At 56.9% G+C, this 26,790-nt stretch overlaps 1 protein-coding gene across 2 annotated transcripts; it reads right to left on the bottom strand.

The window, feature by feature from the left end:
- Positions 1–10,180: 10,180 nt before the first annotated feature.
- On the bottom strand, positions 10,181–26,537 carry MDFI (MyoD family inhibitor). Of its 2 annotated transcripts, none has more exons than XM_047860863.1 (5): positions 26,239–26,537; positions 24,543–24,629; positions 16,501–16,683; positions 13,316–13,540; positions 10,181–10,930 (listed from the first exon to the last, which is right to left on the bottom strand). In XM_047860863.1, exons 2-5 carry the CDS (start codon positions 24,616–24,618, stop codon positions 10,674–10,676), a joined length of 741 nt encoding a protein of 246 aa, XP_047716819.1. In that variant the 5' UTR covers positions 24,619–24,629; positions 26,239–26,537; the 3' UTR covers positions 10,181–10,673. The 2 variants fall into 2 exon arrangements, with proteins under 2 accessions (XP_047716819.1, XP_047716820.1); XM_047860864.1 differs by lacking the exon at positions 26,239–26,537 and adding an exon at positions 24,771–24,939.
- Between the last annotated feature and the right edge of the window lie 253 nt (positions 26,538–26,790).

Genomic DNA, 26,790 nt, shown 5'->3' with positions numbered 1-26,790 from the left:
TTTTAATAGTATTAATTCTTCCAATCCATGAACATGGGATATCTTTCATTTATTTGTGTCTTCTTTGGTTTCTTTCATCAATGCCTTATAGTTTTCAGAGTAGAGATCTTTCACCTCTTTGGTTAAATTTATTCCTAAGTATTTTACTGTTTTCAATACTACTGTAAATGGGATTGATTTCTTTATTTCTTTTTCAGAAAATGTCCTGTTAGTGTATAGAAATGCCACTTTTTCTGTATGTTAATTTTGTATACTGCACCTTTACTGAATTCATTGGTTAGATCTAACAGTTTTCAGTTGAGTCTTTAGGATTTTCTATATATAAAACCAAACCATCTGCAAACAGAGACAATTTCACCTCTTCCTTTCTAATTCTGATGCCTTTTATTCTTTTTCTTACCTTATTGTTTTAGCTAGGACTTCCAGTAATATGTTGAATAGGAGTGGTAAGAGTAGAAACCTTTGTCTTGTTTCTGATTTTAAACAAAAAGCTTCCAACCTTTCACCACTGAGTATGATGTTAGCTGTGGCTGGTCATATATGGCCTTTATAGTGTTGAGATATGTTCTTTCTATGCCAAATTTATTAAGAGCTTTTATCAGGATGAATGGATAAAGAAGATGTGATACACACACACACACACACACACACACACAGATATACCATGGAGTATTACTCATCAGTCAAAAAGAATGAAATCTTGCCATTTGCAACTATGTGGATAGAACTAGAGGGTATTATGCTAAGCAAAATAAGTCAGAGAAAGATAAATATCATATGACTTTACTTATATGAGGATTTTAAGATACAAAACAGATGAATGTAAGGGAAGGAAAGCAAAAAGAATATGAAAACAGGGAGGGGAATGAAACATAAGAGACTCTTAAATATGGAGAACAAACAGAATTGCTGGAGGGGTTGTGGGAGGGGGGATGGGCTAAATGGGTAAGGGGCATTAAGGAATCTACTCCTAAAATCATTGTTGCACTATATGCTAACTAACTTAGATGTAAATTTAAAAATAAATATTATTGAAAAAATAAAATAATAAAAATAAAGAAAGGAAAAAAAGTTTTTATCATGAGTGAATGTGTGAATGCTGAATTTTGTTAAATGCTTTTTCTGTGTCTATTGACATGATCATATGATTCTTTTCTTTGATTCTATTAACATAGTGTATCACATTGATTGATTTGTGTGTGTTGAACCATTCTCTCACCCAAAGGATAAACTTCTTTTGATCATCATGAATGATCCTTTTAATGTGCTGTTGAATCCTGTTTGCTAGTATTTTATTGAGAACTTTTCATCAGGGTTATTAGCCTGCAGTTTCCTTTTCTACTAGTGTCCTTTTCTGGGTTTTGGTATTAGGATGATTCTAGCCTCATAAAATGAATTTGGGAATGATTGTTCCCTCCTCCTCATTTTTGGGGGAAGAGTTTGGGAAGGATTGGTGTTAATTCTTCTTTAAATGTTTGGCAAAATTCACCAGTAAAACCATCTGGTCCTGGACTTTTCTTTATCAGGAGATTTTGATTACTGATTCAATCTCTTTACTAGTAATTGGTCTACACAGGTTTTCTGTTTTTTTCTGATTCAGTCTTGGTAAGTTATATATTTCTAAGAGTTTTCCATTTCTTTCAGGTTTTCCATTTTGTTGGTATATAGATGTTCATAAGTCAGTATGTTTTTAGGTACAAGTATTAGGAAGCCCGATTAAAGTGGCTTAAATAAGAATTACCATAGGACAATTCTCTGAACAGTTAGTATTTACAGGTAGTGTGGTGGCAGGTTTGGTTAATCAAGTGCCTCAAAAGTGTCTTAAGGAGCAGATATTTTTCTTCTTTCCACTCTAGAATTTTTGGGAGGGTTATCCTGACCCTTAGACTGGCTCCCTTCACACTCCTAAGGTGACTCTTTCTGCCTAGGTTACATGCAGGCAACAATCACTAAGGCAGAAATGGGAATATTCTTGTGTGTCCAAGAGCCTTTAGAGACTTGCCTTCAGTTCTCATCGGCAGAGGTGGTATCATATGCCCCCCCCTTTTTTTTCCCAATATGTGAAGTTTATTGTCAAATTGGTTTCCATACATCATATGCCCTTTTTATTTTTTAATTTTTTTTTTAATTTTTTTTTCAACATTTTTACTTATTTTTGGGACAGAGAGAGACAGAGCATGAACGGGGGAGGGGCAGAGAGAGAGGGAGACAGACACAGAATCGGAAACAGGCTCCAGGCTCCGAGCCATCAGCCCAGAGCCCGACGCGGGGCTCGAACTCACGGACCGCGAGATCGTGACCTGGCTGAAGTCGGACGCTTAACCGACTGCGCCACCCAGGCGCCCCTGCCCTTTTTAAAGTAAATCATTAGCAAGGGAGTGAGACCACATGATTGGCTTTGATCAATCATAATTCACTCCCTGGAGGTGAGGCCTGCTTTCATGGAAGCTCATGGCTGCTTGGAGGAGAGCGAACTAAATTAGGGATCTGTTAAAAAAAAAAAAAGGGGGAAGAAGCTAATGGCTGTTGGCTAGGGTAGAAACAGCTAGCCATCCCCCAATATCCATTCTCCATTTTTTTCTAAATAGTAGAAATTTCACCTGGGCATAACGAGTACGCTAGAATAAAGAGTACACTTCCCAGCATCCTTTGTGGTGGAGCATGACCATGTGACTAAGTTCTAGACAATGGGAAATTAGCAGAAGTCGCACGCAGCAGCCTCCAGGGATCTTCTTTAAGAGGCATCTGTGGCATGTGCCCTTTGCTCTCTTCTTTTCTCCCCTTGCTGCCAGGAATGTGGACGCCACCATAGTGGACCATGAGAACAAGAGCCATAGCCGAGCAATGACCTGCAAGGAGCCTGGGGCTCTGGGAACCTCCAGGCACAGAGCGCTCTGGCAGTTCCCTACTACCATCTCCAGACTTATCTGCAGGAGGGAGAAATGAGCTTACAGCAGACACAGTCCTAATGAATAGAGGCATCTGCTATAGGAAATGGTGGCCCAGGTGTCATAGCATGTTAATGGAGAGCCTATACCGTAACCCAGGACCCCCGACTCCCCGCACAGGGCACATTCTGCTTTCTAGAAAGCAGCGCGGTGAAATGGGACAAATACAGGTGTTGACGCCAGAAGTGCCGTGCCTCACTGGGGAATCAGCCTGGAAACATTAGGTAACGTCTCCACCTCCTGTTTCTCATCTGTAAAAGAGGGATCATGAGCGCTGAGCACTGGAGTGAGCCTGGCATGCTATATAGAAACTAGAGGTGCATTTTTAACAACCGAATGAAGATTATATGGGCTGTGGACCCTGGTTCATAGTAAATATGGTAGCCAGCTTCCAAGATGTGGGGGACTCCGAGGCCAGGTCATGACGGACATTGTGGCTCTTGCCCCCTACTCGTGGGGGGAGTCAGCTGCCCATGGTGTGAGGACACTCAGACAGCCCTCTGGGGAATACGCACGCAAGGGCCCCTGCCAATGGCTGGCACAGACTTGCTGGCCATGTAAGGGAGCCACCATCCCGTCAAGCACGCAGATGACCAGAGCTCTGGTCAACATTTAAAAAAAAATTTTTTTTTAACGTTTATTTATTTTTGAGACAGAGACAGAGCATGAACAGGGGAGGGGCAGAGAGAGAGGGAGACACAGAATCTGAAACAGGCTCCAGGCTCTGAGTGGTCAGCACAGAGCCCCACGCGGGGCTCGAACTCCCGGACCGTGAGATCATGACCTGAGCCGAAGTCAGACGCTTAACCGACCAAGCCACTCAGGCGCCCCTCTGGTCAACATTTTACTGCGACCTCAAGAGAGGCCCTGATGCAGACCCCGCCTAGCTCAGTCTGTGTCCAAATTCCTGACACACAGAAACAGTGGGGAAGAATAAAGTCTTCATTATTGTTTCAAGCTGTTAGGTTTGGGTTTATTTGTCACATAACAATAGATGATAAATGCAGTACTCATTTACTAAATATTCCCTCCTTTTTTTAAAAAAAAAAATTTTTTTTAATGTTTATTTATTTTTGACAGAGACAGAGACAGAATGCGAGTGGGTTAGGGGCAGAGAGAGAGGGAGACACAGAAGCAGAAGCAGGCTCCAGGCTCTGAGCTGTCAGCACAGAGCCCTATGCGGGGCTCGAACTCACAACTCGTGAGATCGTGACCTGAGCCGAAGTCGGACGCTCAACCGACTGAGCCACCCAGGCACCCCCCTCTTCTTTTTTTTTATTAAAAATTGTTAATGTTTATTTATTTTTGAGAGAGAGAGAGAGACAGAGCATGAGCAGGAGAAGGCCAGAGAGAGAAGGAGACACAGAATCCAAAGCAGGCTCCAGGCTCTGGGCTGTCAGCACAGAGCCTGACGCGGGCCTCGAACTCACGAACCGCGAGACCATGGACCCGAAACCGACTGAGCCACCCAGGTGCCCCTAGTTCCCTCTTCTTTCTGGGAAGACCCTCTTTTCTGCACTACCCTCTCCTGCCCGGTGAGGAAGGCTGTGGGGAAAGGCTGGGGCGACCCTATGGCAGCCCCCCCTACCGGCCGGCGCCCTTTCTCCCAGCCAAACAGTGAATCCAGATTGGTCTGTCCACTTGTCACGTCAAGCCCAGCGCCGTTGGTGGGGCCCACCCATCTGCTCGGGTCTTACCAGTGAGAGAAAGAGTTCCTTGGCCAACTCTGCCTGCTTGCAACTCTACCCCTTTGCCAGGAAGGTTCCTCCAACAGCGCGACTGGGCAGAGACTGCCAGAGAACTGCCGTTTCTCTGGGAACAGCCCTCAACCAGTGACTGCGGGTTTGGTGTATAAACACCTCAGCTCCCTTGAAGGCACGTGTCCTCCAAGATTGGGTGCCAGTCGCCTGCAGTGGTAACCAATTAACACACCCTTTGTCGGCTGCCTTCCCTCCTGGCCTCACTCCCTCTCCCTGACTGATGTTTCCTGAAATCTGCTTCCGAACAAACTTACTTGCACTCGAAGCCTTGTCTGGGGCCTGCTTCTGGGGGAACCCCACCTAGGACCCTATGGGACCCAGTCTGGGCGGAGTTCAGTTGACCTGTGAGGAGCATCTGGAAATGATCTCCTTCTCCTGATAAAAGGTGTGAGAGAAGGCCTCCTTTCCCCACCTGCCTTTTTTTGTTTGGCGTGGATGCTGTGCGTGGGCTTGATGCTTGGGGCTATGGTAGCCACTTTGTGAGCGGGAGGGGAGACAGGGACCGTATGCTGAGGATGACGGAGAAGAAGGAGGGAAGCCAGGCTCCTCAGTGGCATCTTTGAGCCTCTTGACTAGCTCAGGATCACCTACCTCTGTACTTCTAGTTAAGGAGACAACGCATGTCCTTTCAGATTAAGCTGTTTATAGCCAAACGCATCCATTACTGATACAGGCTTGTCCCAGAGGCATTACTGTTGGAATCCACATCCCCCCGACTATCACCATGAAGTTCCCAAAGGTAGCACGTGAGAAGGGCTAAGAGACAAGCTTGGGGTGGGGGAACGGGGAGGCCACAGGCTTGAACTCCACAGGTGGCTGAGGACCTGGTGCTGAAGACCAGGGGGTCCCAGAAGGGAGAGGGACATGTGGGCGGCAAGGACAGGGGGTGGGGAGGACAAGAAGGCACCCCCATTAATCTGGCCAGGGTGAGCATTGTTATTGTTATTATTATGGAGCATCTCAAGGCTCACGCTCGTCCTGGCCTGGCCGGGGCCCCACTAATGGCCCTATAAATCCCAGCCATAAAGAGTAATGGGGGGAGACAAATGAGATAATTAGGAATAAATCTCACCGAGGTCTCTATTCAGCAGCGCCCCTGGCCAATCTTCCGAGCCATTAGCCAGCCCCTAATGAATGCCAAGCTGCCCAGAGCTGTGGAGGCTCCAGGCACCGGAGGGACCCAGAATGAGGGTCACCACTGCCCCCACAGCCCACGGCCGGTGACCTTGGGAGGAGCTGAGGGACGGGGCCTGCAGCCTGCCTGCGTGGCTTTTCTGTCTCCAGGACCTTGCGGACGCTTTGTCTGCACTGTCCGCTATCTCCCCTCCACCTTCCACCTCTGCTTCTCTCTCATCAGCTGGCCGCTGTCTGCATTGTTGAGCCGTGGAAGGTCTGAGTTAGCGGGAATTGAGGGGGCCACCTGACACAACCCCACCATCTGCTCCCCGCTGCCGCCAGTCCACCCCAAGGCAGGGACCCCATCCACACCCCTCTTCCCCCAGAACAGTCCTTGGAACAGGGAGGCCCCACCCACCGCCGTCGCTGGCCGCTGTCCTGAGGGCAGTTCTCACTGCTGGCTCTCCAGCTGGCCCTCTTGCCTGGAGCTGGGAGCTCTCTCTCCGTATGTCCACCCCTCGGTCTTCCTCTGCCTGTTGGAGCCCGAGAATAAGCCTCACTCTCCTCTCAGGCTTCAGGGATTTGAAGGTCACTGTCTTTGACTTCTCTTCTCTGGCCAGATGCCCTGACTGAGCTGCACTTGACCATTCATGTTTTCTGGCCAGGCCTCCCGCACGCAGTAGTCTGGGCCCATCGTGACTTCTGTTGTTTTCATCTGCCAGACCATCCCCCCCTTTTGTTACGGCACCCCTACTTCTTCGAGAAACTTCCGCTCCTGGATTCCACATGGTTCTGGAGGGGCAGCCAATTAACCCACTGTCCCTGGCCACAGAGCCCTGGCCCATCATAGCCCTCCATCCCCTGACGCGGTGACGGGCCCAGGGATGAGGAGGACCCTGGGGCCCGAGGTGGCAAAATGAGAAATGTCAGGTAGACACGGTGCATGAACACGCTTCCTTTTCCCACCCCTCCCCCCCCCACCCCTGACTGTCACCCTCCCCGTGTGTAGTAGGAGGGAATGAGCTTGTAACCTGGAGAGAGGCACAGCCAGAGATGGCAGGCCTTGCGGACTGTAGAGGCTGCTACAGGGCTGGGGAAAGGTAATAAAACCAGAAGAGGGGCAGGGAGAAGGCCGGGAGGGCGCTTTCCTCTGCAGGAGGTGAAGGGGGAAGGGATGGCTGGGTCAACAGGAGGGCTGTGCCCATGGGACCACCCCATGCCGCGTCTCCACATCATTCCAGAAGGGTCAGAATATGGAGAGAAGCAACACATGGAGGTGACAAGGGGCCCGGTCCGTGATCTCTGTCCCCTCTGCTGCCCCCACGTGTAGCCTGAGGCTCCTGTCCTGCTTCTTCCCCACCCCTCCTCACACAGGCCCAGTCCTCAGAGCCACCACACCGCCTTCCCACTGCTCAGCAATGGGGAGTGTCTGGAGCCACTCGAGAGGCTGAGGGGCCAGCCCTCAGTCCCTTACTCTCCCTGGTTGGGGAGGGGGGGTGGTGTTGGCACATGTCCTAGGGCACGAGTGGCCGCAGGCAATCCAGCATCCAGGCTGCTTACAGGTGTCCCGTCCTGGCAGCCCCAGAGCCATGGAATGGCAGGGCGTGTGGCTGCGTCCGCCCAGCCCTGGGTACCAGCCGATTTAATTGGGATGCTAATGAAATGTGCTAAAGGATGGGGAGAAGCTGATAGCCGCTATGCAGGCAGAGGGGGGGCTGCCCACCCCTCCCCTCATTAGCCAGCCCCTCATTATGCTACTTGCTCCGTCATGGGGCAAAGTCTGGCACACAAGATCACCTGGTGGTCTCGGGCAATCCTGGCCAGAGACAACTGAACTTGGCCTCACCAGCTTCTCCGCCCGTCAGTGTGGTAATGCCTGTCTTGGGTTAGACGGCTCAGGACATGATGCGTGCCCAGTCAAGAAGTCTCCTAGGCCACAGGGGGCTGGTCTCCTGTTCCAACCCTGTGGTGACCATTAGATTTCCAGAGTCTCACTGATGTCCCATTGTCTACATAAAGAAAGTGAGGCCAAGCGAAAGAGCCTCTTCCCTGGGGCCCGCAGCAGAGGTAGTGCTGGAACCCGCACCCGCGGGAGTGGACATTGGGTTCTGCAGCACAGCCCCAGGCTGACCAGGGCTGGCCGTGGCTGTGGGCTCTGAAAATGTGAAGAGCCTGAGTGCATATACATGTGGGTGTGGTGTGCATGTGAGTGCTGTGGCTTTGCAGAATGTATGTGGGTACGTGACTGTAAGGAGAGTCTGTGAGTGTGAGTGAATGAGTGAGTGTGTGTGTGTGTGTGTGTGTGTGTACCGGGGGGAGGCTGGCTGAATCCTGCCCCTGTCCCGCCCCCATCCAGCTCAGCCTCTCAGGTTTCAGCCACTGTCCTAAAGAAAACAGCCCAGAGTCTGCAGCAGGAAATCGATATTTGGATAGCAGAGGCACCTCTTCCTGCCACGGTCCCCATGAGGGGCCAGGGCCAGGGAGGGGGCCTTCCTGCCCACCTGGACCAGACCTCAAGTTGGTCGGGAGCACCCCACCCCTCCTCCCGGCCTCCCTCACATCCCTCAGACCCCAGCCTTCGGGAAGACCTGAGGTTGAGCAGGGACTGAATGGGAGCCCCCCATCATTGTCCGCCCTCCTCAGGACAAAGAGCCACAGCAGTGAGAAAAATGGCGCTTCTGTGGCCATGGAGGGCGACGGGGCGGTCGTGTCAAAGTCACAGCAATCCCACCTTTCAAATATTCTACAGCCACGGCTTGTTCACGGAAAAGGGCATGTTAGCGCATGTCCTTGTTTGTGGCAGAGAAATAACTGGAAGGGAGTAAGCAGGAGCCGGGGAGCTGGACGGAGGCTCATCCTTCAGTGGAACTTCAGGCCGCTTTTCAGTGTGCTAGGAAGGTCCCCGGGACAAATGGTCAAGGGATAAAAACAGTGTAGGACAATGTGTCTAGAACCTTGACATCTTTGTAAAATAGAAAAGAAAGAGAGAAAGGAAGGAAGGCAGGCAGAAAATAGGTGTAAAGGCTTGTATGTGCACAGGCTAGACTTCAGAGCCTTTTGTACTTTGGGCATGCAATATCTAAGCACAAAAATTCAGATACACAGACAAATAAATGAACACTGGGGGGCCAAGCAGATGGGGTTTCTCTCTTGGCTTCCATTTTGACTATGTGACCCTGGGTAGGTCCCTTCCTCTCCGGGTCCTGAGTTTCCTATGTGGTCCTAGAGGTCGGGGAAACCTTGATGTTGGGAAAGTGAGGGCTGTGTACCTGTGCATGGGAGGCAGGGGTGGGGGGAGCTGGTGTAGAGGAGGCCGGCGGGGAAATCTTTCTCACCACCTCTTATTACCTCCTCCTGCTACAACTGTACCCCCCTCCCAAAGTCATGGGCTGCTCCTTCGTAGGACACTCCTTAAGAGAGTTGAGATTTCATCTGGCCCTTTTTCTGAGCTCCTTCCTTCCAGAATTCCTCCGGGCCATTCCAGCCTTTGTTCCTGGAAGCGGTGCCCACCCATTTCTCAAGTTTACAAGGCCTTCTGCAGCCCTGTCTTCTCCTCAAGATGGTACAAGTCCAACCACGGGATGTTCTCTCTCTCACTCACCCTGGGCCCCTCCTGACGCTCTCCTGGTCGGGGATGGGGTAGGGAAGGCTCAGCCCAGCCAGGCCTCTCCAGTGTTGGAACCCCCTCCTGCAGTGCTCAGTGCTGTCCTGCCTTGCAGACAAGGAGGGCTCTGGCCATGGGGCCTCCCAGGCTTCTGCTAGTCCTGCCAGTTTTCTTCTTCCTCAGGCCCCCTGACAATCAGGGGACTGGAGGCTGGGCTGAGTGACCCCCATGCAAGCCACGCTTGCTTTCCGGGGCCAGCGGGGGGGCAAGCCCAGGCTGCGCCGTCCTGAGTCGACCCCTCCCCGGACACTGCTCTGCCACCGACACAGGCGGCACCCAAGCTTCAGAGCCATCACGGAAAGGGCTTCGAGAAGCAGGAGTCAGCAGGAGATTAATTAATCAAAACCCGAACACATCTGTTGTTAATTAATTCTATGCCAAGGGTTAACTCTTCCCTCCCTGGACTTCCCCCCTTCCCTTTGATGGGAAGAGGGAAATAATGGTGGGGAGTCTGGACCCTTGCTGCCTTTCGGGGGACCGTGAAGGAGGGAGGGGAACATGAAGAGAAGGGACCCCACAAGGAAGGCTCATCCATTTGGGTGCTTTGTGTGTGTGTGTGTGAGGGGGGAGGTGGGTGTTTGCTTCAGAGTCTCGGGGTCCGTGGACTCGTGAGTAGTCACGAGAGCCGAGGAAATCTGAGCTGGACAAATAACTTTATTTACAGCAACAAATAGAACAGACCCTCCCTCCATTCCCTCCCTCTCCCCCCTTCCAGTCTTCTCTATACTGTTCCCGTCCCTTCTGGCCCAGCCCTGCCCTCTGGGGGACTTAGGGGGTCACCGCAGGGGTCAGGCCCCCACGGGTCCCAGGAAGGAGACTGGGGAGGGGCTTGGCCCAGGGCGGGCTGGGGTGTCTCACTTCACATTTTGCTGTCCTCAGAGCCTGGGTGGCGGGAGGCGGGCGCCAGGGGCGGTGAGAGGTAGAGGAGCGCACCGCCCGCCGACCCCGCCTCCCCCGCGTCCCTGCGCCCCACGTTCACAGTGTTCCGCAGCCCAGGCCGCGGGGCCAGGCGCGGCTCCCACCCCAGCCCGCCCGCCGGGTGTCCGGGGCCACCGTCGGTCCCGGGAACCGCGAGGAGGCGGCGCTGCAGCGCCCCCCCCCCCCCCTACCGCCTCCGCGGAGGTGGCCTCGCGCGTCCCCGCCCCCGGGCTGCGGGCGCGAGGGACCCTGCGGGGGCGGCGGCGGTCAGGAGGAGAAGCAGAGGCCGCAGCACTCCATGCAGATCTCCAGGCAGTCGGCGGACTCGCAGCAGGCGTCCACGATGCCGCAGTCCAGGTCGCAGGGCAGGTCGCAGTCGGCGCACTCGCCGGAGCCACAGCAGCAGCAGCAGAGGCACGAGTCCTCGGAGCTGCAGGAGCCGCACGTGGCGCAGTCCAGGACGATGTTGCACAGCGTCAGGAACTCGCAGAACAGGCAGGACAGGATGCAGTGGACGCAGCAGTCTGCGGGCACGGGTGGGGGGACAGGGCCGTGAGACAGCAGAGGGGCCAGGGACCCAGCCACAGGGGGCTCACGAGCGCTCCCCTACCCTCCCACAGCTCAGAGAAATGGGGATTCTTTCCAGGGCATGACCCCAAGGCACAGAGAGTTACATGCACCTGCCCCGTTGGCTTCAGAGCCAGGGTCTGAGCCCAGGCGGTCTGGATCCCGAGGCTCACTCTTCGACACCCTGAGTCATTTATTTAACACACGCACCGAGTGGTAGCCCGTCCCAGGCACTGTTCTAAGTGTTGGGCATGAATGAAACTCATTTAAACTTGCAAGGATTCCATGAGATGGGGCCACTCTTAGCCCCGCTCTGCAGATGAAAAAACTGAGGCACAGAGAAGTCACTTCAAACTAGACCCAGCAGAATCCTGCCATTCTGCTGCTCTCTCACTGGTCGCCCCACTCCCTGCCTTTGACTACCCCTCCCTGCACCCACTCCCCACACAGTAGCCCAGAGGGACCCTTGCAAAACCTCAGTGGAGTCCATCCCTCCTGTGCTCAGAGAGATCTCACAGTGGCCCCCACGGTCCCACGTGACCTGATCTCCTCCCACACTCTGTCCTCCTGGATCACTCTGCTGTGGCTTTCTACAACCACCATCTCTGTGACCTGCTGGCCGCACCCCAGCTCCTTCAGCCCCGCCCCTGGGCTGCTTCGCCTCCTCCCTACCCCCAGGACTTATCACCTTCCATGGCTCTGCACAGCTTTCTCCTCCTACTAACATGCAAGGCAGGCGTCTTTGTCCGCTGTAGTCACTGGCATGTTACTAGTCCCTAGAAGGTGCCTGACATCGAGGTAAGTAAATGGTAGCTGAATTAACGCGTGAGCCTACCCTTGGGCAGCCAGCGGGGAAACGGTGGAGCTGGGAACCCAAACCAGGCAGGCTGGTTCCACTCAGTGTGCTGCCAGGATGCTGAGCTGGCATCCCTCCCAGGGGCTGGGCACGCGGCAGGTGGGCCCCTGGCCTCCCCTCCAGAGAGTCTCACACCACGGGGGATCTGACTCTCCCGCCTCATTTCTGTGTGGAGGGACTGTGTGGAGGGACAGCTCGGAGCCCCTGCAACCTACCTGCAAACTGAACGAGGGCGTTCTCTTCAAATGCAGATCCGATGGAAGTCACTACCTTGTTTAAAACCTTCAATGGCTCCCTATTGCCTTCCAGATAAAGTCTAGGTCCAGGGTAGAGTTAACTAGGTGCCTCCCACCCCCAGAGCCCCTGCCTTTTTGGAGTCTCACCTTTCCCCATTCCTTACATAATTTCATGATATAGCCAAACTAGCCATTTCTCACTTCTGTGTTAATGCCCCTCCTGGCTAGATACTCCTACTCACCCTTTAAAGCTTGCTCAGACACCTCGGGAGCCTGCCCAGACTCGTCCTAACCCAGCTTTCTGGGCTGGTGTGGGGTCCCCTGGGGTTGTTTGCATAATCTCCAGTGTGTGGCTTTGTCAGTGTATTTATCACCCCATATGGTGATTACCTGTTTGTCTTTCTCATGAGAGCTTTAGAGGCCACGGACTGGTTACCCAGCACAGGGCCTGGCTCGTAGCAGATGCGCAGTACATTTTAAATGAATGAACACTCCCTTCATAATTAAGACTGTTGGGCAGAATCTGTTCTGTGGGAAGGTTGGTGAACACATTACGTGCAAATGTGCACATTGAATCCTGTTTGCAGAAGACCAGGCCGGACGGAGTCCCCCCGAGTGGACAGGGCTCACTTAAAAATTCTGGGGTGAAGGTCAAGTACCACTGAGCTACAGGGGGCCGTCACCCATGCTGAACTGATGCCTCATGAGGCGGGAAAGCTGGCTGCCCAGGGCGGCCCTGCAGAGGCGCCTCTGCATTGCAGGAACGATGGCTGGCGTATCTGGGTTCTCTGACCTCCCGCCGCACCACGGCGCCCCCCACCCACCCCCGCCGGAGCACACAGTCCTCGCTGCACCCCCATGTGAGTATCTGATGACGGTGCCTCATTTTATTCTGCTGGGTGTCCTGCTCTCACTAAACAGAGGGTCCATTCCTTGAGGGAAGCTGTGTTTCCAGAAATGGGGTGGCTTACACAGGCTCAGCCCACATGGTTTTCTTCCTTGTTACGGCAACTCTCCGTGAGCAGAGATGGGGAGGGGCTGGTCTTGAGAACGCAGCCGTGCCTCGATTTACCCACCAGGTGTAGTTGGCCAGATTCCCAGGCCAGTCTCCTGGGCCCTACCCAGAGGTTCAGAGCCGGTAGGCCTGGCGTGGGGCTGAGACTGAACTTCTAACGAGCAACCTGGTGAAAATGCTGCTGCATCATGCCTTCGGAGGCCTCTCCCAGGGAGAGGTGGGATGGGGTGCTTACCTTCCTGCGCCTGGAGGGGGATCTGGGAGGCAGCAGATTTGGTGCTGCTCTTGCCCTTCTTGCTGCCCTGGCTGGCGAGAGACGGGTGCGTCTGCAACTTCCGGTGGGCCTTGGGGCCACCCAGGGCACCATTCCCCGCCCGCCTGGTGCTGCCCAGCTCCGAGGGGTGGCCTGAGCCATTCGCCACTAGAGGGGTGCAGCCCAAGGGGTTCCCCTGAGGCTGGCCTAGAGAGATAATGAGAAAGGTTAATGGGGGACCCCGGCGTGGGGGGCCACAACCTCCCAGAGCTCTGGCCCGGTCCTTAGATACACCACAGGCCAACTAGCCGGCCTTGTATTCTGCAGATGGGGAAACTGAGGCCCAGAGAGCAGAACTGATGTGCCCGGAGGCACACCAGGAAATAGCAGAGTTGAGCCTGGCCCATGACTCCCAGGCCAGTGCTCCCTCCAGAAAAGACAGAGGTGCAAGGCAAGAGGAGGGACTCAGAGCCCTGGACCCCATCTTCTTACCCCACATGAACTCCATTCTCCTGCCCTTGGAGTCCTGGGGTTTTGGCAAGAGGGGCGGTGGTCAGGGGTAAAGACTGTTTGGCTGGGGTGAGGAAGGACAGCAGCGAAGCAGTTAACCTTCACCTCGGCCCCTGCCAAGCCCCCAGCTGTTTTTGCCCTTCGTGTGCTGGGTGATTTATTGGAAACATCTGTTTGGAGATGAACGCCCTGGCCCTGGACTCCAGGGGCCCTCACAGCCCCTCTCTTCCCCTCGGCTCCCCTGCCCTGTCCGCCTCTGTGGGGTGGCTGGCAGAGTCTGCTGTGGGGCCCTGGGGGTCTGGGTGAGAAGGGTGACAAGGGAAGAGAGGCCAGCGGTGGGGGAGGGGGGGCCCCCCCGAGGCCAGGAATTCTCTGAGTCCCCATCTCAGGCTGAGGGACCAAACTTCAGCTTCATCAGTGGGGTACAGGGAAGCTGGGTCTGGGGATCCCCCCCAAAGCACCCAGTCCCTTTCCTCACCTCAGGTTTGCTCACCTGGATGGCATGGTTCTGTTCACAAGAGATGAGGGGAGGTGTGTATGTGTGTGTGTGTGTGTGTGTGTGCGCACGTGTGTGTGTGTGTGTGTGTGTGTGTGTGTGTGTGTTTGGGGAGGGGAGGGAGAAGCAGAGCTCTGGGACCCCTCAGCCACTCAGGGCTGCTGACCCCTGGGGAGGACTCTGTAAATGTGTAAGTGCGGGACACTTCCATCTCTACGCACTGGGGTCTGGGTCCCCGAGTCCCGGCAGGCTGAGGAGAGGGGAAGGTGGCCTCAGAGCGTCCCCTGACTGGGGAAGCGTCCCCTGGTTGGGCCTTCTAAGAACTGGTGGTGGTCACGTCCAGTCAGGGAGCACTGACTGCTCGCCTCCACCCTTCTAAGCACTTGTCATGCTGATTCTCTCACCAAAGCCTCTGAGTATCTCCATAGGGCAGGACCCAACTTTCACAGAGGAGGAAACGGAGTCCTAGAGGAGTACAGTAACTTGTCCAAGGTCCCACAGCTAGTAAATGTCGGAGGTGGGCCCGGCCTGGAGGCTAAGAGCTGGGTCTCGGGACGCAGAGGCAGGAAGGGAGGAGAGGCTGGGAGACGGAGGACTGGGGAATAGCTGCTACATCACAACCATCACTAGTCTCGGAACTAGTAGCTTACGTGTGGAGCTGTGATGAGGTACCAGCACCGTGCCGAGAGCTTTCTGTGTCGTAGTTGTGACACATCGACTATTACTGGCCCCATTTCACAGATGAAAAAACTGAGGTGTGGAGAGGGTAAAACCTGCCCAAGATTCCACAGCGAGGAAGTGGAGTGGGGAGGGGATGGAGGCTGTGAGAAAGGAGCCGAGGACCAGGTGGGGAGTCAGGAGAGGATGGGAGCAGGGCTCTGGAGCAGCTCCACGCTGGGAGCCTTTGGCCCTGAGGTGTGGCTGGTGCCTGCATCTGGGTAAACAGGGGTAAGGCCATGGGAAGCAGCCAGGCCTGAATCATCCTGCTCCCACCTCTTGGCCCCGTGGTGGCGGGAGACCGGCCCGAGTCCTTGGCCAGCTTCCGTGCCCCCTGCCCTGATGCCTAAACATGGGCACAGTGACCAGAGGGCGGGAGTGTGTGGTGAGCTGAGGGCCCTGGGAAGTTCGGGCAGACACAGAGCTTGCCTGTGGCCATAGCCGTGGGGGTGGCCGTGGGGACTGAGTCACAGAGCAAACACTCGGGCCCATAGACACAGAGGTGTCTGTCCGACTCCCATCCAGGCCCCCTCCTCTGTGGCCACGGCGCTGACCTCTTTCTCTCGATTCTGCTGGTGGGTGTGTCTAGAGGAGGCTGAGGGCAGTGCGCTAGCAGGATTTAGTAACCCCGACTTCCAGGGAGTCCAACTTAGCCCCAGATGCCCTGGCTGAAGGCAGCTCCCTGCTGAGCCCTGCCAGCTGGGCAGGAAGGCATAGGAGAGAGCACTGGGCCGGGAGACCCGAGTTCCCCAGCTGTGTCCAGGCTGAGTGGTTCTGTGTGCCTCAGTCTCCTCATCTGTAAAATGGGCTTGGCAAGAGCTATCCTGCTGCCTCGCTACAGGCTGCTTTGAAGAGCTCGTGAGATCCTTTAGGGAGAGAAGGTTGGAAAGGGCAAATGTGTCTACGGATTTTGTGGATCTTATTATTAAATACAAATGGCTCTGGCTGCCCCTCCGCCTCTCTCGAGAGCGAAGGGGAAGAATTCCCTCCCTCCAGGACCTCCTCGGAGGCCTCCTCAAGCCAAGCCTGGGGGTGGGCTCCCTTCTGCCCAGGGCAGCTGGGGGCTCCTCTCCTGCCTCTTCACCCCTGACGCCCGGAAAGGTGCGATCCAGCGGGGCTCTGCTCTGGCTCCCTGCCCCCAGCACCCCCAGCCCCCTTCTTCCTTTCATACGGCCACACGCCCTCTTGTCCTGAACCATATCGCCTGGAGCCTGTCCACACTCCTTGTGAACTGATCTTATACCAGTCATTTTGTCTGTGGCGGTCTCTTTCCTAGACAGAAAGGACAGCGACCATGCCTTTCTGTCGCCCACCCCTCAAGGTCCTGGCCCTGCGCTAGGCTCCCGCGGGCGACGGCTGCGTTTCCGCCAGCCCGTATGAATTGGATTCCCTGGCGCGACCCCTCCATGTTGCCACCCGCATCCCCTGGCTCCCTAGGACTCACGTGTCACAGCTTCTGTGGGGCCGTCGAGGTCAGTGCTGTCCAGGGCCTGAGGGGCCCCAGGGCCATTGCCTTGGGGCATGGGGGGTGCCGCCTCTTCCAGGGAGTCCTCCTCTAGCGCTGCCTCCACAGGGTGCGTGGATCCTGTTACTACCTCCAGCTCAGGCAGGAGGGGTTGGGTCTGGGCTAGAGAAAAATCAGACGACGAAGGTATATTTTCCTGGTGCCCTCCTGTCTGCCCAGCCCTGGTCCCCTTCCCACAGCCCAGAATGCCATGAGCCCTCATTCTCTGTCTCTTTGTACCAGCTACCCAGCCCTTACCCTATCTGGCAACAGTGCCAGGCTCCAAAATAGAAAGTTCCCAAAACAAAACCCACGAGTGATCAAGGGTGTGTGTGTGTGTGTGTGTGTGTGTGTGTGTGTATGCGTGCATGTGAGTGCATGTTTTTACATGTGTCCGTGTGGTTGTCAGGGAAAGGGGCCAGAGATGTGCAGTGTTTTGTTTTTTTTTAATGTTTGTTTATTTTGAGAGAGACAGAGACAGAGAGAGAGAGAGAAAGAGACAGAGAGCACGAGTGGGGGAGGGGCAGAGAGAGAGGGAGCCGGAATCCCAAGCAGGCTCCTTTCTGTCAGTGCGGAGCCCGATGCGGGGCTCAGTCCCACAGACTGCAAGATCATGACCTGAGCCGAAATCAGGAGGCGGATGCTCAGCTGACTGAGCCACCCAGGCGCCCCAGCGATGTGCAGTATGAAGGGAAGTGGGGAGAGGAGGCAGAACCGCGGAGCAGGAGAGAACAGACAGATGGTCAGTGATGGAGAGTAGGGACAGGCATCGAGAGTGATGGGGGTGGGGGGCTCATGACTTCAGCTCAGGTCATGATCTCGTGGTTTGGGGGTTCGAGCCCTGCATCAGTTCAGAGCCTGCTTGGGAGTCTCTCTGCCCCTCCCCCACACTCACTCTCTCTTTCTCAAAATAAATTAAAAAAAAAAAAAGAGTGACAGGGGAAGAACCAAAGGGACAATGAAAGGTAGAAGCAGAGAGAGAGAGAGACAGCATCAGAAGGCAGGTTTGGGCACCGAAAGAGGGAGCCCCTAGAAGCCCCATGACAGACAGCCTGGGACGGGAGGGAGGTTCAGTAGAGAGAAAGTGAGGGGGAGGCAGGTAAGGATGGGGACAGAGGCAGAAGCGACAGAGAAGGGAACATGGTTACTGGAAGGGCGAGAGTGACAGGGCGAAGCCCGGTCAAATAGAGAGGATGAGAGCAGGAGAAGGGATCAGAGACCTGGGGGTGAGGAGAAGGACGGGCCTGAGGCGGAGGGGCCGGGCAGGAAGAGAGGCAGGGAGCCGGCCCAGGAGGCTGGGAAGAGGCGGACCGCAGCCACATGTAATTACAGTGAGGAGCTCAGCCCCTCAGTGCAGGGTGGGCGGAAGGCAGAAATGGAGCAACCTTCAAACCCACAGCTCCTGAGGTGGCAAGACTAGGGCCCCCTGGGCCCAGGGCAAGAGGGTTAGGGGGATGGGAGGTAGGGGAGGGCGGCAGAAAGGGGCCTGGACTCCCAATCCCCCTGGTGCCACCCCTGGGGTGCGGGAAGGCCTGACTGAGGGTAAGCTGGGAGCCGGGAGGGTGAAGTCGGGGGTCATGGGGCCCCGGAGCCAGGCGGGCAATTACAGGGTACAGGGTGCAGCCTGATCCTGTCATCAGACCACCGGTTGTGTATTCAGGGTAACAGGGGCTCAGAGAGGGTGCTCCCCACCCCCCACCCCCCCGCCACTGCATGCCATGTTGGAAGCAGGGGAGACGTAGAAACAAGAGACACAGAGAGACACAGAGACCACAAGGGCACAGGGAGAGGAGAGCCACAGGCAGAGAAGAAAAAGAACGGGCAGAAACCCAGAGAGTAAATGATCAACACCCGCCTGTGCCCACCACACAAAGTGACCGAGAGAGACACGCCCAGAGCGACCGAGAGATAGACAAAGACTAGTCTTGGAAACAGAGACGGACTCAGTCACAGAGAACACAGGGGCATGCATACGCTGTCCTTCTCTGTCCTTCTCCAAAAGAAGGGGGTCGGGAGAGGAGGGTGATCATTAGAGGAGTCGATGAGGGCTGGGCATGCAGGTCTGGGGGGTGGGAGCAGCCGGAGGGGAGGGATCCATCCAGGGGCTCCGCTGCCTCCCTGGGCCCCGAGCAATCCTTGTTCCAAAGATCCTGGTCCCCATGGCCAAGGGGATGAGGCCCCGGGAACCCAAGTAAACAGGACAGACAGCACTAGACTGAGGGATGTGCTCACACCTGCCTGGGAAAACCACAGGCCCTTCGAAGAGACAGGAGCCGGGGCGGGAGAGGGGCGCAGGGCTCCTGAATCTTTGGAGGGCAGCACAGTTATGTGTTGGGCGCCCCTCACGGTGACCATGGCTGCTCCAGGGAGGCAGGGGGAGGGTTCCCTCCAGCCCCACCCACTCTTTGGGCCCGGTGAAAGCCCCCTCACTACCTGGGGTAACGAGAGCAGAGTCAAACGCCTTCTGGAAGATCATACGGGTGGGACAAGAGGAGTAGGTGAGCACAGAGACACCCGGGGAGGAGCAATGCCTACCAGATGGCACCTCTCCTAGCCCTGAGCCTGGTCTAGACAACAGCTCAGACATGGCTCCTGGGGGCTAAGACCAAGCTGGCGCGAACATGGAGGTTCAGGGTTTGAGTCCTAACTCCCAGGAAGGGACGAGCCTGACCCGTTCCAGCCTTTGGCCCTAGAGACACCGTGCCATGGCCCTGACAGCCAGCACTGTCCCTCCCATGTGGTGTCATGAAAAAGGCCTGAGCATGGAGCTGGAAGACCCACGCCCTGGCTTTTATCAGTAACCAGCTTGGGCAAGTGACCAGAACCTGTGTTCCCTTATGTGTAAAGACAGGTCCTAGTGCTTATCCCTCAGGGTTTCAAAGAGTAGATGAAATGTTCAGCAGTCCCCTGGCATGTAGGGGGCCATTCATGAACCTCTCCTCTCCCTTCCTTTCCTTTCCTCCCTCCCTTCCTTCCTTCCTTCCTTCCTTCTTTCCTTCCATCCTTCCATTCTTCCTTCTTCTCTCCCTCCTTTCCTCCCTCCCTTCCTTCTTCCCTCCCTCCCTTTCCTTCCTTTCTTTCTTCCTTCCTTCTTTCTTTCCTTCCTTCTTCCCTCCCTCTCTTCCCTTCCTTCCTCGCTTTCCTTCCTCCCTCCCTCCCTTTCCTTCCTTCCTTCCTTCCTTCCTTCCTCCCTCCTTCCCCTTCCTCCTTCCTTCCTTCCTTCCTCCTTCCCTCCCTCCTTTCCTTCCTTCCTCCCTTTCTTTCTTTCCTTCCTTCCTTCCTTCCTTCCTTTCTTCCTTCTGTCCTCCCTCCTTCCTTCCCTCTCTCCTTTCCTTTCTTCTTTCCACCTTCCCTCCTTCCTTCCTTCCTTCCTTCCATCCATCCTCCCTCCTTCCTTCTATCCTTCCATTCTCCCTTCTTCCCTACCTCCTTTCCTTCCTTCTTCCCTCCCTCCCTCCCTTTCCTTCCCTCCTTCCTTCCTCCCTCCCTCCCTTTCCTTCCTTCCTTCCTTCCTTCCTTCCTTCCTTCTTCCCTCCCTCCCTTCGTCCCTTTCCTTCCTTCCTTCTTTTCTCCCTCCCTTTCCTTCCTTCCTTCCTTCTGCCCTCCCTCCGCCATTGGTTTAACGTTTATTAAGCAGCTATAATGCAACTTACAATACGTCAAGTGCTGGGTAGACTAAAATGAGACAGACCAGGTCACTGCCCCAGGAGTTCTCTGTGGGGGAGGGGGGGCGGTCACACACACTGAGGGGCAGGAGGTACGCTAGGCTGTGGAAGCACAGAAGATGGGCACTCATCCAGGGGTGAGTGTGCGTGCTGTGTCTCTAGGACATTTCCCGGAGAAGACAACGACCACACTGGGTCTTGGATAATCAGCAAAGAAGGGGAAAAAGACATTTCAAGAATAGCAGCGGGAAGCCAACATCCCAGGGTGAACGGTTACATCGTGAACAAGGGAAGCCACAGTCATTTGGTGGCGTTGAGGCTGGTGAGCCTAGAGAACTGGGGCCTTGTGGTCGCTTCCCAGGCTTTCTCCTGAGGTCACTGGGGTGCACCGGGATGACACCATCCGTTCTGCCACAGAGGGAGCCAGGACTGCAGCTCCCTTGGCCCCCCTCCAGGGTTGGAAAGGGATAAAGGTGAGAAAGCGGGGTTAGGGAGACTGGTCCCCATTTCTGCCCTCCACCCCTAGTGTCGCCACTCTCTGGCGGTCTCTCCTTGTAGGTCACCTATGGGGCTGGTGACCTCGAGGCCAGTGCAGACAGGAAGTTAGACAGCCCAGCCCAAGTTCCGAGGAGGCCCTCCTGGAGGAAACGGGCCATTCTGGGGCAAGGCTCAGACCTGGAAGGTTATTAGGGAGGAAAGACAATCCACTCCAGTCATCGTGACCTGGAAACACAGAGGACAGGCCTCCTGGAGTGAGGAGGGGACCCAACAGACGCGACCCCGAGGGCACAAGGAACTCGTGCTGAGTGCCCAGAGACACGGAAGCAAAATGAGGAAGCATTAAGAAGTGGCGGGGAGACCTGAGCTATGACCGAGATACTACTCAGATGGCCCAGTGCCCAGGTGCTGGACCAGGAAACAGCCTTCCCTAGAAGCCCATGGAGCAGAAAAGTCAGACGAGAGGTGGAGCTCAAGTGCTCAACCAAGAGACCAAGCCCCAGCCCTGCATCTCTCTCTAGGGTCTCCATCCACAAGAGGGAACTATAGAAAGGCAGCAGTCCCTCTGCCTTGACACACTTTCTTCCCTGACACAGGATAGGGTTCAAGCCAATGCCCTGAGTTCTGGAAAGGCCTCCCAGAAGGGAGCGGAAAAGTCCCGTTTAAATCTGCAAGCCCAAGAGGGAAGGTAGAGAGACCCACAACTTCAGCAGGATCCCTGGGGGCTCCTTCCTCCTGCTGTCCTCCAAGGTGAGGGGTGCTCATGGACCGCAGAGTACGGGGAATTTCTTTCGGTGGGATGGGTTCACTCTGGGGCCCTTGTTCCGGAGCTCCAATGCCTGGTCTCTCAAACCCAGCCCTCTCCATTATCTTGTGAGCAGTGGATTCAGGCTGCTCCCCCTTGGACTTCTGCCCGTCTCTGGAGAGGGACAGGATCTCTCTGCTCAGAGGGTAGGGACTGGAACCTCGGACCCCAGTCTCTACTTGGCCTGGCATTCAAGGCCCCTCAGTCTACATCTTCAGCCTGATGAATGGACAGGGATTCTGTTTCCAGGCAGCCGGACCTCTCCATGGTCTCAGGTCACCACCGAGCCTTCTGACCAATCCACCCTTGCTTACACACTCCTCTTGACCGGAAGGCCCTACCCCTCCCTTCTCCCACTCCTCCAATCCAACCTATCCTTCATGGCCCAGCTCCAGCTTCACCCTTTTCTCTAGAAAGCCTTCCCTTGATCTTCAAGCCAATAGTCCCTCCTTGGAGCGGCCCCTCTCCTGAGAACTTAGGACCCATTTAACACCTGTTGTTACTTATATCTCACAGTGAGGTCACAGCTCCTCGACCAGACAGACTGCAGCCCTTCCCAGCTTGCTCCCGTGGTGTCACGGTTCATCTCTGCACCCCCAGTGGGCACTCGACAAATATTCCATTGGTGAGGACTGAGTCCTGGAATTTGGAATGCCCCAGGTCAGGGGCAGGAGGGAGAATGAGGGGGTGAGGATTAGGGGTAGCACTTGGCTCCAGACTCCAAGAAGGCGAGAATGTGAGCTCACTGGATGCACACTTGTGACACATCAGTCCCAATCCCAGCCACCAGGCTGAGGACTAAAGACAGCTTGAGCTGGCCAGTTAGGCTGGGTCGGGTTGGTTTTATTTTAGGTCTGAAGGCTCCAATTCCCCAGGAAATTCAATTTAGAACCAAAAGCAGGAATGTGACGCCCCAGTGCTGGACAGAAATCTGTCGTGGGTAAGGGAGCCAGGCTCTCCGGGGCTCACAGGGGTGGGTGGGGAGGAGGTACTGGGGGAGCCAAGGGTGTGGGGGCTTGGCCACTTGCCCCAGCCAGAGCTACCCTGAGTCCCCTTGCACCCCGTCTGCATCTTGGGTGGCTGAGGGAGGGGGGGAACTTGCTCCGAGGCTGTCCTGCCAGCAGGGCCCCCAGAGGCAGCGCTCTGGCCTTGCTGTTCTGTCAGCCCTCAGCAGGGAGTGTGGGGGATTCTGGTCTCGGCGTCTGTGGGGTTTTGGCTGGGTCTCCTGCGGTTTGGGCTTCCTGGGCAGCAGGGTTCTTTCTCCCAAGGCGGCAGAGCCAGGCCTCCTCGAGTTATGAAAGCCACATTGTCTGGCCCAGCTCAGGCTGGGGAGGGGGCTCGCTGGGGCTCTGGGTCGGGGGAGCCTTAAGTTACAGCCTAGAGTTTACCCCTCCAGGTGGCCCACCCTCCCTGAGCACATCCACCCCCCTCGGCTCCCTGCTAGCACTCGGAATGGGTCACACAGGAGAGTCGAGCTTGCAAGGAGGTAGTGGGGGAGAGAGCGGAGAAAACAGATGAGCAGAGAAAGAAGGCAGGGCGGGAGAGAGAGGGTGGGAGAGAAAGAGGAGAGGCCCAGAAAGTGAGGAGGGGTGAGAGAAGCCGAGAGGGAGAGAGGTTCCCAGACACAGAGAAAGATCCTTCCTGGCCCTCGCCCCAACCTCTCTCTCCAGGCTGAAGAAGGAGTCCACTTCTTGGAGGAGCTTATTCTCCAGAAGTCTCTGCTCCAAGGGCCCCACAAAGAGGAGAGAGAATCTGAGGGCTAGTGGGGATACTCAGCAGGCACATAAGTCCCATCTTCGCGCTGGCCCTTGGCCAGACATCTCCCACTTGTCCTTGCCCCACTGAGGTGGCCCTGGGTGTGCACCAGATAGACCTGGGGAGGTGACAGCCTCTCCAACAGGCACACAGGCCCCTATGGGCAGAGGTGGAGACTGAGGCCAGAGAGGGGAAGGAAATTGTCCAAGGCTACGCAGGGAGTTGGTGTCAGAGACCCAGGACCAGACCTTCTTTATTCAGAGTCTCAAAGAGGGGAGAAAGGGAGAGTGGGGGTGGGTGAGAGGAAGGCAAAAGAATATGAGACTAACCTAGAGCTGAAGTCCTGAAATCTGGGCCTAGATTCTTGTTTTCCGCCACACTGCCCCCCAACAAACCCCCACTTCTCCCGGGCCCCGCGTGCCACTGTGAGCCTCAGTTTACATCCGCACATGAGGAGAATGGACTGAGAGCCACAGCCTCAGGGCTCCCACCCCGTATCTCTCTGGGAGTCGCAAAGCCTTCCTGGGGTGGGAGGCTCCCGCAAGAATCCCAGAGAGGTTACAGACCCTGCGAGGTGGGGGAAGGGGCATTTCACTCCAACTATGGGCACTTGGTTGGAGTGTGTGTGTGTGTGTGTGTGTGTGTGTGTGTGTGTACGTGCGCGCCTGCAGGGTGGGAGCGGCGAGGCCCGGGTGGGGAGGAAGACGAGGGAGACAAGATGGCAAAGAGGGGAGGGGCCGGGTCCTGCAGCAGCTTTCGGCGGACAAAAGTTTTCTGGAAGCGCTAGGCTCTCGTTGGATTGGGGGAAGGGAAGGAGAGAAAGACTCAGACACCCCAACCCCAGCCTGAGGCCCCCATAAATATTTACACACTGGGCAGAAACGGTTGGGACACAAGTCCCAGACGGACAGACACCGCGGGGTGTGGGTGTGTGTGTGTGTGTGTGTGTGTGTGTGCGCGCGCGCGCCTGGTGTTGGGAGTGGGGGTAATTGGAGCCAGTTTGGCGCAGCCGCCGTCTCCATTCGGCCCTGCCCCCATCACCCCAGCCCTCTACTCTCCTTGGACCCAGTCCCCATACCCAGTCTCCTCACCCCCACCTCCACCCAAGCTCCCCGGAACCGTCTCCCCGCGTCTCCCGGAGGAGGAATGAGAATTAACAAATCCCCCCAACCAACTCCCCCACCCCCCCACCCCTCCTTCCCCCGGCTTGGCCGCCCACCCCGCTCCCTTCCAGTCTCGCTCTTCAGCCGCGGTCCTACCTGGGCCCGGGGCTGCGCTGGGGGCTCCATGGGGCGCGTCGCAGTGAGGGGGGCGCTGGCCACTCACCTGGGACATCGGCCCGGGACCTGCAGAAAACAGGGCTCAGCGGGCGAGGCCGACCTTCCCCTAGCGCCAGCAGGGGAGGGGGGAACGCGCAGGGGCGGGGGGGTGATCGGGCCGCAGACGCGCGCCTCCCCCCTTTCCAGCGCGGTCCCCGACCAACTTACTCGTGCAAGCTGCGCGCTACTCGCTCAGCCGGCGGGGATCACGGCGCGGAGGCTGCCATGCGCGCCTGCGGAGGGCGCCCCAGCCGAGGGGCCGCTCGGCTCCCCGCCGCTCGCCCCGCGCCCCCTCCCCTCTCACTCGCTCCTTTCTCCCATTTCGGCGCCAGCTCGCGCCGCTCGCCCCCTTCCTTCTTCCTTCTCCCTCTCCAGCCCCCTCGCTCCTCCCCCGCTCGCCTCTCCCCTCCCCTCCCCTCTTCCCAGGCCCACCCTCTCCCCGCCCCCTCCCCGGCTTCCCCGTCGCCCCCTCCCCCCCACCCCCACGTCCCTTCCCCGCGCCGGGCCGGGCGCTGCCAGGGCCGGACACGTCTGTCCGCGGGGCGCCGCGGCCGGAGCCCCCACAGGAAGCCGATTCCGCGCGTTTCCTCCGCGACTTCGGGGCTGGGCCCCAGTCTCCCCAAATCTCCGCCCGCCCCCAGGCCCAGCGCCCCGAGGGGCCGCACCAGGGGCCGCGCCCTCGCCTTCTCCTGCCCTAAACTCTGCAAAAGTTTTCGGGAAATCAGGAGAGAGAGAGAGAGAGAGAGAGAGAGAGAGAGAGAGAGAGAGAGAAACCGCTGTGACCACAACCACCTCGAGCCAATGGTCTGAATAATTGTGGCCCCAAATCTCGTTGTCCCAAAGATGGGAGTGATCAAGGCCCTCGGGCACCCTTCGCCCACCCCCTCCGCCTGGGGCCTGGGGCTCACAGACCTCGTGCCCACTCCGCCAGAAGCTGTCCCTCCGGGAAATCCGGTTAGTGACCATCTAGCCTCCCGCGTCCGGTAGCAGCCCCGAGCATCCCTAATCCGCACCCCCCCCACCCCCGCCCCCTGCCCGGGCCCTGCCAGCTGTGCGTGGGAATTTGTGTCAGAAAACCAACTTTGGAGGCAAAGAGAGGTTCTCCGAGTTGAGCCCTTCTTTTGGCTCCAGACCAGAGTCTGAGGCCTTCCAAACTGCGGGTGTTCGGGAAAGAGAGAAGGGGCCCCTCCAGGCAGGGACAGCCCGACAGCATATCTGGATCGCGAGCTGAGTCCCTCCTCGGGGCCGTGGGGACAGGAAGGAGCCGCCATCAGACAGCCCGAGGTGGGGGGTGGGGGGCGAGGACCTTCAGCGTGACCCCGGGACCAGGTCCCCGAGAATGGGGGAGGGCTTGGAGCCTGCGGCCCGCTGGGCGTGCCCGTGGGATGATCCTCAGGTGGGGCCGCCGCTGGGGTGACAGCGTCTGGGCCACACTTGACCCGGGCCGCCTCGGAGCCGAGTCTGGGCGCCCCACCACGCCGGCCAGTGAGCAATTAGGGAGGCGGCGGCGCCAGGCCAGTTCGCCTAATCCCGCCTTCCAGCCCGGGCTTGAAGCAGGGGGCTGGGACACCGGGAGCCGAGTGAGTGACTCGGGGCCTCTCCTCCGCCTCCTCCAGCCCCCGCAGTCGTTACTTACGCCGCTCGAAGGCCCCTGCGGCGCCGTCGCGGCAGGGGCAGGACTGCCGTGGCCCCACGGCGCTCGCTCGCCACGCTCTCGCCACCCGCGGCCGCGTCCCTGTGATGACCCCAGGTGGCTGCGACCGGAAAGGGGGGGGGAGGGCCTGGAGGAAAGGTCCCGCTCCCGGGGCCGGGCTGCCTGCTGCGGGGCCCTGGCCTGGCGCCCCGGGAGCCAGCCCGGACCAGGCTGCGGTCTGGGAGCTCTGGAGAGCAGAGTGAACTCCCCCTTCCTGGCAAGGGCTGAGTCACCGGGACGCACCCGCGCCCGGCTCGGCGACTGCTGCATTCTTACCGGCTTACCTGGGCCAGCGGCGTGGGCCTCGCCCTCCTCCAAGGGGGTGGGGGGAACGTTGTCTCCAGGGATCGTCTCTGTCTGCCCTCTCCTGCACCACAGGGCCCCCTCTTCAACCACACCCCCTAGATGGGCACCGTTTCGCCCTTCTCAGTCTCTATCCAGGGCCCCTAAACTCTGGATCAGTCCAGTCCCCCGACCTTAGGGTCCCAAGTCGCC

The sequence above is a fragment of the Prionailurus viverrinus genome, chromosome B2 (genome assembly GCF_022837055.1).
Source record: "Prionailurus viverrinus isolate Anna chromosome B2, UM_Priviv_1.0, whole genome shotgun sequence".
NCBI classification, from domain to species: Eukaryota; Metazoa; Chordata; class Mammalia; order Carnivora; family Felidae; genus Prionailurus; species Prionailurus viverrinus.
This window is presented reverse-complemented; position numbering and strand designations above follow the sequence as displayed.